General features: G+C 52.6%; 1 protein-coding gene across 2 annotated transcripts; it reads left to right on the top strand.

The window, feature by feature from the left end:
- The first annotated feature begins 3,114 nt into the window (after positions 1-3,114).
- On the top strand, positions 3,115-8,538 carry STING1 (stimulator of interferon response cGAMP interactor 1). 2 transcript variants are annotated; one of them, XM_067731915.1, is made up of 9 exons: positions 3,115-3,131; positions 3,396-3,486; positions 3,860-3,960; positions 4,490-4,716; positions 4,847-5,030; positions 5,280-5,388; positions 6,269-6,507; positions 7,242-7,428; positions 8,029-8,538. In XM_067731915.1, exons 4-9 carry the CDS (start codon positions 4,490-4,492, stop codon positions 8,217-8,219), a joined length of 1,137 nt encoding a protein of 378 aa, XP_067588016.1. In that variant the 5' UTR covers positions 3,115-3,131; positions 3,396-3,486; positions 3,860-3,960; the 3' UTR covers positions 8,220-8,538. The 2 variants fall into 2 exon arrangements, with proteins under 2 accessions (XP_067588016.1, XP_067588015.1); XM_067731914.1 differs by lacking the exon at positions 3,115-3,131 and having other exon boundaries at positions 3,178-3,486; positions 3,860-4,021.
- The last annotated feature ends 2,694 nt before the right edge of the window (positions 8,539-11,232 follow it).

Genomic DNA, 11,232 nt, shown 5'->3' with positions numbered 1-11,232 from the left:
ATTTACACACAAATATCAGGGACTTTTAACCATGAAAGGCATTGCATGGGCAAAAGAGTGGCTCCTTAGAAGCCAGAGGCCTCCTTATCCCACTCGTGGTCTGTCCCAGAACCAGCGTCCACTGAATGAATGCTTAGTGTTTTCTTCTCTCCCAGGAACACTGATGACAAGTTTCAGGGAAGACACGTGGGAACTGTAACTAGGCTGGCAATGGAAATGAAAGCCATCCCAGACCAGCACTTCTGGGGTGCCTGGAGGGAACACGCAACTACCAGGACGTGAGGGGAGGAGGCCCCAGGAGTGAGCAGGCTGTGGAGCAGAGTGTTGGCACTCAGCAACACTGACCCGAGGGCAGCAGCCTGTGAGCTGGGCAGTCTGGAACTTAGACCTAACTTCCCTCTGTGGTCCTCGGTTTCCTCCTTGTGTGCCAGATGGCCAGTCTGGAAGGGCTTCAAGGTCCCTGGCCATCAGCACAGCTGATGAGGACAATCTCATCCGTGCAGTCGTTGTGACACTCCCCATGCCCTGAGACCCTGGCCACAGCCCACAAGGCTCCAACCAACTCTCCAGTACCCTTTCTTACATCACTGACCTTGTTATGGGTTGAACTGTGTCCCCCCAAAAAGATATGCTGAAGTCCTAACTCCCTAGTACCTGAGAATGTGACCTTATTTGGAGACAGTGTTTTTGCAGGTACAATTGAATTAAGATGAGGTCATTAGGGTGGGCCCTAATCCAATGGGACAATGGCTGGTATCCTTATAAGAAGAGGAAATGCCATGTGAAGACAGAGATGCACAGGGAGAAGGTCACCCCGTGATGATGGAGTCAGAGGCTGAAGCGCTACAGCTGCAAACCAAGGAACACCTCGGGCTGCCAGAAAGTGAAAGAGGCAAGGAGAGGTCCTCCTCTAGAGGCATCAGAGGAAGCATGGCCCTACTAACACCATGATTTCAGACTTCTGGCCTCCAGAACTCTGTGAGAATAAATTTCTGTTGTATTACACCACCAAGCTTGTGGTACTTTGTTATAACAGCCCTAAAAAAATAACACAGACCCCCAACATGCTTACATGCTCCCGCCACACCAGCCATTTCTGTTTCTCCTCAGGCCAAACTCCTTCCCACCCCAGGGGAAGGCCGTGCTGTTTTTTATGAATGTTCTAGACTCTCACTCCTCCCCCACATCTCTCTCTTGGTCCTCCAAACCCAGCATAAATGGCACTCCTTCAGGGAAATCTGGACTTGGGGTTTTCCAAGTTCCGCTCAGAGCAGCAAAAGGAATGCATTCTTCAAAGCCCTCACCATATCTGCAGTGACTCATACTGACTTGCAGTTATGCAAGGCCCATTGCACCTGCCCAGCTATAGGTGTTGTGACAACAGGGTTCTGGCCTGACACGTTCACAGGCATGTCCCATGCCTAGCACATTCCCTGACACATACAGCAGGAAGTCAGGACACAACTGTGTGGGCTGCATGGTACGTGGAAACTCCTGGGCTGGTATTTGAGGGCCCAGACATTGGGGCCTTGGCTGCCTCAGCAGCCTTCTCTCCAGTCAGACTTGGCCCCCAACTCCACACTCCAGATGGTCTCCCTGCCTCCCTGCCTCCCTGGTCCCCATCATTCCTCATTCCCCTCAGCCAGGCCACATCTTACTCTTCCTGAATGACCTGGCCCTCATGTCTCCTGCAAGGCTTTCCTCAGAGCAGGTTCAAACTCAGGAAAAAGAGCCCAGAGCAGCAGCAGGCAGCAAAGGGCAGTGAGGACAGAGTGGGGTGGAAGGAGGCCCCAAGACAATGTTGGGATTTTTTCTCTTTACAGCATACTCCAAGCATCAAACAACTAATACATGTTCAATGTCAGGAAAAGAAACCTTAAAAAACATAATGAGCAAAAAGGGAAAATTATACTAAAAATCACTCACATTCCCGCCACACAGAGTAATCATTGTTAGCACTTTTCGTGTATCATGTAGCCTTCCAGACCTTTTCTCGTGCAATGTGTATTTCTTAAAATGCAATTATACTGTTTTGTACTCTGCTTTTTTCCAATAAGAAACAATATACTAAAGGTATTTAAGAGTCAACATACAAAATTACATCATCATTTTAGTGGCTACCTAACATTCTATTATAAGATGAACCACGGTTTTGTTATTCAGTCCCCTATTGTTGGACATTTAGATAGTTTTTAGTTTTTCTCTGGTATAAACAACACTGGCACAAACATCTGAAAAACTGGTATCTTTGTGCCCTTGTCTCATTATTTTTTGATGAATGATTCCCAGAAGTGAATTGCAAGGTCTACGATTCTATGTGCATTTTAAGGCTTCTAATGCATAGTGCAAATCTGGCCTATAAAATAGAGAACCAACCTCCAGGAGAAGCGGGCAGAGATGAAGCACAGGTTCAGGGGTGGAACAGTGGAGCTGACAGCAGTGGCATCACCCAGGGGAGGTGGTGCTGGCCGCTGGGCAGGATACTGGAGGCCCAAGGTTGCTTGGCACAGGGAGACTTTGGGGCACCTGTGGACTGCTCACTCTGGGAGGACTCTGCTCAGGCCTTTTGTTTGGCAACCTTGACTTTCTTTGGTTCTGAAGCACTGGAGCCCTTGCCCACTGCAGGGGGCTCCCTTGTGAGCTCTTGTAGGGGAGAGAAAGTACAGTGAATTCTAATTCTCTCCATTCTTAGAAAATTATTCTAAAAAATGAGAGAGTTTTCTGGAAGCCTCCTTGCTCCTGAGAGGCCAATGGCACTTATGAACGTGGTGTGTCTTCTTGTGTCTGTTTGGGGTGTGGGGAAGGGTCTAGGCAAGGACCCTCTGGCCTGGGGACGTATGGACTGCTGTCGCTCTGTGGCTTCCACCCCAATCCCACTCCCGGGCGCCCCCTCCTCGAATCCAATCAGCTCACCAGTTTACCAGGAAGCAGCCAGAGACACTCCCCACCCCAAGGGGAAACACATCATGAAACTTGGTCCTGGCACCTTCCACCCCTTTCTGGGAAATCAAGGCACAGAGCCAGCTGGGTTTTGGAGCCACCTACCTGGTTCACGTCCCCACTCCCTCCTTTACTAGCCAGGGGACTGGGGCAAGTTAATTCACCTCATTGAGCCTCAGATTGTCCATGAGGTTAGTATTATACCTTCCTGACAGGGTGGCTGAGGGGATTAGGTGAAACAATTTATGTAACGCTTGGCATAATGTCTGGAGCACGGTGAGCACTTTATTATTATTACTATTATTATCATTCACGCGACTGCCTTTTTGGCTGGAAGCACCAGTTTCTCTCTGAGAAGTCACAGGCGTTGCCACTTCCTGTGGAGAGCCAAAACCCCACTCTTCTGCAGGGCTTCTGCTCCCACTAAGCTTTTTACTAGAAGGCTGTCGTTACAGGAAATAACTCTTCATTTTCCCCGCCTCTGGCCTGATATCACAGTCTTCAGAAAAAGAGGATCTGCTCTGGAAATCAGAATAAAACAAGCAGGTAGGGCAGCATGGTGTAGTGTGTGTGCTTGGCTGGGTGTGTGAAGTGCCCTGTGGGTGTTGGTAGAGTGGGCTTGATTGTGGGTGCTTGAGGGGCAGCCCGTTCAGGGCTGTGACTGCAGGGAGTTTGAGGGAGTTTCTGAACACCCTTGGTCTGGGGGATGGGCAGTGGAATGCGGGATTTCTCAAGCTTTCTCCCTCACCCCAATACGGGGACGTGGCTCACCAGGGTCTTGGTGGGAAGGCTCTTCCTCCCTCCTTGGGTGGCAGGAAATAACCTCCCCAGCGCAGCCCAGTGCAGCTGTGGTTTGGTGAGATGCCAGGGCTGGAGTGCTGTGGAGGAAGTTTCCATTGTTTTTAACCTTCATTTTCAGGCTGCACCCTGAGAGGCCGTCCTCAGTTGCTGGGAGCCCTTGTGCCGGGCCTTCTCTCCTTGTTGCCTTCCAGAAACAAGCTGCCGTCTGGGAGGCAGAAGGTAAGATCAGGAGAAGACCGGCCTGAGTTCCAAGGCTGAGGCCCCTGCAGAAGCTGCACAGGTGGGTGGCAACCTTCTGGCTGCCCTGCCCCTACCCTCTGAACTGTAGTTTTCAGCTTTGCTGACTAAGGTCCTTCTTGGGGTGGATTGTGGGGAGAGGGAAGCCCCGGTCCCCAAGGGTCCCCAGGTGGGTGGTACCTCACGGGACACTTTCAGGTCTAGGTCTGGGGTAGTTGCTGTCTTCTTTCTTTGCTACACCTGTGGTCTCACTGGGCTTGGGTGGGGTATGTATGTGGAGCGCATGCATTTCTTTCTCCACCTGCTCTGTTTTCAACAAATCTCTCTTGGATCGGAGCTCTGGGATGCTGTATGCCCAGTCTGTCCCCTCGAGGCGCCTCCAAGAGCAATCTCTGGGTATGGCTGGGCACCAGGGAAACATAGAGCTGGGGCAAGTGCCCAGCCAGAGCCTCAGTCCCAGAACAATAGGAGAGTGAGGGGAACACAACCATGGATTTCTTGATATCCACAGATGCCCCACTCCAGTCTGCATCCATCCATCCCACGGCCCAGGGGTCACAGGGCCCAGAAAGCAGCCTTGGTCCTGCTAGGTGCCTGCCTGGTGGCCCTCTGGGGGCTGGGGGAGCTGCCAGACTATACTCTCCAGTGGCTGGTGCTCCACCTGGCCTCCCAGCAGATGGGGCTGCTGATCAAGGGGGTCTGCAATCTGGTCGAGGAGCTGAGCCACGTCCATTCCAGGTGACTCCCTGCAGTACCCATGGCGATTAGGCACCCAACATGTCTCAGTCCCTTGACCCCCAGCCCTGCCCCTCCTTGAATCTCTCTGGCTGAGCTGGGCTGGGGTCTGGAGCTTGGCTGTCACTTGCAGGTACCAAGGCAGCTACTGGAAGGCTGTGCGGGCCTGCCTGGGCTGCCCCATGCGCCGTGGGGCCCTGCTGCTGCTGTCCTGCTATTTCTACTTCTCCCTCCCAAACGTGGCTGGCCTGCCCTTCACTTGGATGCTTGCTCTCCTGGGCCTCTCACAGGCACTTAACATCCTCCTGGGCCTCCAGGTACGATACAAAGAGAGGTGAAGGGTCTGTTCAAGAGGAGGCGTGGCACATGTGACCTGCTCTGAGCTTAGTACTGGGAGTGGGACTAGTTTAGAGGCTGGTCCTTGGATGGAGCCTGTAATGGTCTGGGTTCAGCAGTGGCAGAGAATAGAGCCAAATGACAGCAGGTTGGGTAATCTTGGGGGGAGGAGGAGGAGGGTTCATGTTGTTCTTCATGGAGGCCCCCCAGCCCCACCCTGCTGTCCACAGGGCCTGGCCCAAGCAGAGATCTCTGCAATCTGTGAAAAAAGGAACTTCAATGTGGCTCATGGGCTGGCCTGGTCATATTATATTGGGTACCTGCGGCTGATCCTGCCAGGTGAGCCATCCTCTCTGCCCCCATTTCCAGATCTACAGGACAGACAGTAAGACACACAACCTTGTGTTTCCAGAACTCACTATATTTTCAAAGCATTTTCATATCTAACAAACCATTTGATTCCCAAAACAATCTTGTAAGCGTGAAGCTGTTATTATTATGCCTGGTTGACAGGAAGAAATTTGGAGCTTAGGTCCATTAAGTGACTTGTCCCAAGTCACCCATGAATTCTTTCAATAAATATTTGCTGCATGTTGTATGCCCTTCACGCGCACTTTCTCTTTTAATTCACACCCTGTGAGGAAGGGATAATCATCACCCCTGTTTTCACAGCTATTCTGAGAGATACAGTGACCTGTCCAAAGTGACACAGCTTAGTTAGAGGAGGAGACAGGATTTGAACCCAGGCCTGTCCAGAGCCTGGACCCTTGACTACCCCACTGGGAGCCCACGGGTCGTGTCTCATTCCTCTGACTTGCTGGTCAAGGCCATGGTTCTTCCCTGTCTCATGGCTGCCTTCCCTTGACACCAGGGCTTCCTCTAGAGGCCTGGCTCAGTGCACGTGGGCCTGCTGGCATGTCACCTCCCAGGACTCTTCCTGCCTCTCAGAGCCCTGAAAGCTGTGGTGGGAAGGAGTGGGGCTGACAGAAATCTGGACAAAGGTCAAGTGAGGGAGAGAAAGGGGTGGTGGGAGTAGGTGGAGGGGCGGGGAGGATGCTCACATGCTCTTCCCGTCCTGGCCTCCCAGGCAATGTGAGTGGACTGGCCCCTCGGTTCTCTTGCACCCACACATTGAGGGGAACAATGATGTGGGTCTCTGTCCTGAGTTGGGTGGGAGACACAGTTGGTGGAAATGACTTCTTGGGCCTCTCCACCCCAGGGCTCCAGGCCCGGATCCAAATTTACAATCAGTTCCACAACAATGTGCTACGGGGCGCAGGAAGCCAACGGCTGCACATCCTCTTCCCGTTGGACTGTGGGGTGCCTGACGACCTGAGCATGGCTGACCCTAACATTCGATTCCTACACAAGCTGCCCCAGCAAAGTGCTGACCGTGCTGGCATCAAGGGCCGGGTTTACACCAACAGCATCTATGAGATTCTGGAGAATGGGCAGCCGGTGAGTGTGCAGGGAAGTGGGAATGCTGGGGAGGGGTCAGGCCTAGAGACCCAGAACTCTGGGCCCTGGCCAAGCCCTGATAAAAATTCACTGCCCTTCTCTGAGCCTCAGTTTCTCCAATTGGTGCCAGGGCTGGGACCAATTGAGCTCTGAATGACGAAACTGACAAGTAACATTAATTGGGCACTTACTGCATGCCAGATGCTATTCCAGGTGCTTCATCTGACTACCTCACTGCATCCTCACCACCACCCTGTGGGGTAGGGACTGTTATAGCCCCTACTTTACAGAAGAGGAAACCGAGACTCAGAGAACCAGGGAGAAAGTGGACAATTTCTCCTTGAGTATACCATGCTCTTGACCATAAATCTGCCCTAGATGAAGGCCGTGAGAATGTGTGAAGGATTTCACATGGGCTATGGGGAACCCAGCCAAGGCTGAACCCCAGAGCCCCATCCCCAGACTTGACTGCCAGCTGGAGCAGTTGACAGCCTAGCTCAGTGGGCCTTGCCCTGAGAATCTTAGGAGGAGGATCTGGGAAGGGTAAATTTAACGCAGCCCTGGCCCTGATTTAGGAGTGGGGTGTCAGAGGCAAAGGCCGACCAGACAGTATAGACCCCATCAGGTGGCCACCTCCCCTGACTCCATCCCTACAGATTGAGCAGTGGCACTGGGGTCCAGCGTCTGTCTGCCTGGCCCCTGGTTGAGTCTGGTCTTCCTTTTACCTCCTCCAGGCAGGCATCTGTATCCTGGAATATGCCACCCCCTTGCAGACCCTGTTTGCCATGTCACAGGATGGCCGAGCTGGCTTTAGCCGGGAGGACCGGCTTGAACAGGCCAAACTCTTCTGCCGGACACTTGAAGACATTCTGGCAGCTGTCCCTGAGTCTCAGGACAACTGCCACCTCATTGTCTACCAGGGTGAGGGGTTGATAGGCTTAAGGGCAGGAAAAGCTGGGGTCCCCAGGGTCTCCCAGGGGGTCAGCAGGAGATATGGCAGCACCACGCCCGGGTCTTCCCGAGTGGTCAGGGCATTCAAGCCCTGCCCCTTCCTCCCCTGGAAGGAAGAGGAGAGGTCCCATCTCCCCACCGTGGGATACCTGATTGCTTTCTGAGGTCTTTGGCTGTGGGTCCCGGGTGGAGTGTGAAGAGATGGGCTCTAGGGGCCTCTCACTTCATCTAGGGATGCTAGAAGAAGCAGATAGCCCCAGGCCAGGAGCCAAGAGACCAGGGCTGCAGCCTCAGCCATGCCACTCCCTTGCTCTGTGACCTTAGGCAGGTATCTGCCCCTCTCTGAGTATCATCTCTAAAAGAAAGAGGGTGGAATTCTCTTGTCTCTAAAACCACTGCTAGCTCTAGGATTTCATGAAACTCTAGCCCCAGTGGCTAGGAGTGGGGAGGAGGTGCAGGGAGGTGGGGGAGAGGGAGGGCTGGAGGATTCACCCAGCAAGTCCTCTGGGTGTGCTAGAGTGGGAATGTGTGAGGCCCTCACCCCACTCCCCACCCCTACCCTCGTTCCAGAACCGGCAGAGGGAAGCAGCTTCTCCTTGTCACAGGAGATTCTCCAGCACCTTCGGCAGGAGGAAAGGGAGGTTACCATGGGCAGCATGGGGACCTCGGTGATGCCCGTTTCCTCCACACTGTCCCAAGAGCCTGAGCTCCTCATCAGTGGCATGGAACAGCCTCTCCCGCTCCGCTCGGATATCTTCTGAGGCCCAGGGTCACCTTCCCTGAACCCCTGGCCATCCCCAAGACTCTGGATTGGAGGATTTCTTTCTTCAGCAGCTAGAGGCCTAGCAGAGCCATTTCCTCCCATAGAGGGCCTCTCAGAGAAGGTCCCTGAGTTTGACATCTCAAGATGAATCCTATGACCTTGGGCAAGTTGTTTCACCTCTCTGAGCCTCAGTGTCCTCATCTATGAAATGGGATTATAATCATTGCCCTACCTACCTCACAGGGTAGTTTTTGTGAGGACTATGGCTGTATGGGTTTTTTGTAAATTCTAAATGCCAGGTAAACTTAAAGGATCTTCCAGGTGTCTTCCATTGGACCCTCAGACCTACTCTCTACCTTTCCTCTGTCCTGGGATGGCTTCAATAGGCTCCCTTGCCCTCTGGCTTCTGGTCACATTCAGTCAATGGGAAGCCCCAGTGGGAGAAGGAGGGGAAGGGAAGGGTGAGCTTGGGTTATCTATTCCCCCAGGTCCCTCCCTGCAGTATCAAGGTCACTGTGGGCTCTCTCTAGACCTAAAGGACCCTTTCAGTAACCCTGTCTATCTCCAGGTCTCATTAACTTCCTCCTCCTCATGCCCCTTCAGTCCTGGCAGTGGTATTGGAGCCTCACTGATGCTCAGTCTGGAGCGCTCACTCTCACTTGTAATTTCCTTACACCTGCCCTTTCTAAATAGTCCCCTTTTTATTTTTATTTTTTAAAATTTTTTGGCCACACCATGCAGCATTTGGGATCTTAGTTCCCTGACCAGGGATTGAACCCACATCCCCTGCAGTGGAAGCTTGGAGTCTTAACCACTGAACCACCGGGGAAGTCCCTAAGTAGTCCCTTTTTTAAACACTCCTCAGATTATTTGAGTATGCCATCTTTTTCTGGCCAGACTGACTGATACAGGTGGTTGGCCATTATTATCTGCAATGTCCAAATCTGGTTGCACAGACACATTTCCTTACACGCCTCCTCATCCTAGTACAGGGCCATAGGGTGGTAGCTATCATTTCAGTGTAGACAGAGCCCACCAGCTGGGCTGAGGGTATAGAGCTGGGCAGCACCCCCGCTCCACCTGCCCTTTCAGTGCCCTTGTCTCCAGTGGGAGGCTTGGGGGACAGGGAGGGGCCTGAGGCAGCACACAGATGCCATGACGGTTACACACATGTGTCCTGGGCAAGGGGCTGCTCAAAGAAGCAGGAGCTAAATGTTTCCAGATGAGAGTCCCCTGGATAACGGGGGGAAGAGGGTTTGTGTGAGGTGATGGGATATACGCTGGGGACCTTGGACAACACAGCTGGCCACCTGCCATACTTTGTGCCATCACTGTTAGACCTGAGCCATTTCAACGACACCGTGGAGGCAAAATTGCCCCCATCTGGGAGGCCAGACGCCCATTTCTGCCACTTCCATCCATTCCACCCAAGACTTATTTCCTCCCTCCCACCTTTGTTTTTATCGCAAATGCTTTGTTTTTATCGCAAATTTCTGAGTACAGTATTACTGTGGAAAAAAACTTCACACACAGACACATATTGGCCAGAAGCAACACACTGCTCCCAAGGATGACAGAGAGTAAAGAGAGAGCCAAGGGAGTGAAGGGGGAAATTCTCCTCTCCTCCCCCACTGTGCCAGCCATTCTGCCCCTGAAGATCCCCCAGCTTCACATCAGTCATTCCAACACTTAAAAACCAGCCCAGAATTAAGGGTATCCCCAACATAACCTTTCCCTACCCATCCGGCCCCCAACATGGTGCTCAGACTATGGAGACTGATGGCCCCAGGTTCAAATCCTGATTCCACCACTTAGTACTTGTGTCCTCCTGGGTGACTTGATATCCCCAGCTGTAAATGGAGATAACAGTGGCTCCTCCTCCCAGGGCTTTTATGAGGAGTAAACAGTATAATATCCGTAGGTCCATGGATGAGTCTGGAGCCCAGCACATAGTGGGCCCACAAGAAGGAGCAACTATTAACATTAGAGCTGCCTCTTACCAGTCTCAGTGGAGGCAAGCCAGTTCTCTGCACACATTACAGTCCCCGTCTCTGTTCCTCTTCATCTTCTGTTATTTCTCAGAGTCCTTGACTGTGCTGGGGTCTCACCGAGGACAGTCCCCAGGGTTGACTTGTTGCCCTGAGGTGTTCCCCAGAGTAAAGCACCCAGAAGTTCCTCCATAAATGTCTGTCTGCATGTTCTTGACTGCACATAAGTGAGGCTCAAAGGTGTCAGGGGAAGGGGTACCTTTCCAGAGAGCCACTGGGAGGCTCTGTTCTGCCTTCTTGGCCTCCTGCATCTTCCCAGCCTCCATGTCCCGCCCCCTGCAGGGATTCCCACCCCTTCCTCTCCCCAGACAAACTCCATGGAGCTCCTTTTCCTTTCCTGTTTTCCCACCAGCTGGAAGATTCTGGATCTGGGAAATGTCCTGGGGTAAATGCTAGGCTAGTTCTAACAGGCCAATGTGCACAGAAAGTGGGAGGTATTGAGAACCCCCACACACACCAGTTTCCTCTATCCCATCCTGGGAAGGCAAGATAGAGTCTTGCTCCAAGATAGTGGGGGCAATTCAAAGACAATTTGGGGAGCTATGATTGGTGCTTGGGGCTTTTAAGGGCCTTGGAAGTTGTTGGCAAGACCTGGTCCCTGACAGCCAAAGGTAAAGGGTAACAGATTTTCCTTCCTTTCCTAAGTCTCAGAGAAGGCAGACCCCTGAGTTCTTTGCCTTGGCTCTCTGTGGCTGGCCCTCACAGGCTGTGGGGACGGGTCCTCTATCAGGAGCCTCTGACATCCCTGCACAGGGGTCGGGTGGGTGGTGGAATCTTCCAAGCTAGACTCACTTTGACACCAAAAGGGGAGGAGATGAGGAGTTGAGGAGGGAGTAGGAACTCAGAGAGGGAGGTTCAGTGGTCTGGTGGTCCCTGAAGAGGAGGGGGTAAGTTTGTAAGGACAAATTGGGCCCTGGGAATGCTCACAGCAGCATTCAAGCTTCTTTTATTTCTTTGGTCCAC

Source organism: Pseudorca crassidens, chromosome 3, assembly GCF_039906515.1.
Source record: "Pseudorca crassidens isolate mPseCra1 chromosome 3, mPseCra1.hap1, whole genome shotgun sequence".
Lineage (NCBI taxonomy): Eukaryota > Metazoa > Chordata > Mammalia > Artiodactyla > Delphinidae > Pseudorca > Pseudorca crassidens.
Note: the sequence above shows the minus strand (reverse complement) of the source record. Positions and strands in the feature narration are given on the sequence as shown.

Coding starts and splice junctions, on each gene's coding strand:
- STING1 (XM_067731915.1), top strand. CDS start 4,490: ATGCCCCACTCCAGTCTGCATCCATCCATCCCACGGCCCAGGGGTCAC. Junction 5,389..6,268: donor CCTGCGGCTGATCCTGCCAG/GTGAGCCATCCT, acceptor TCTCCACCCCAG/GGCTCCAGGCCCGGATCCAA. Junction 7,429..8,028: donor CCACCTCATTGTCTACCAGG/GTGAGGGGTTGA, acceptor CCCTCGTTCCAG/AACCGGCAGAGGGAAGCAGC.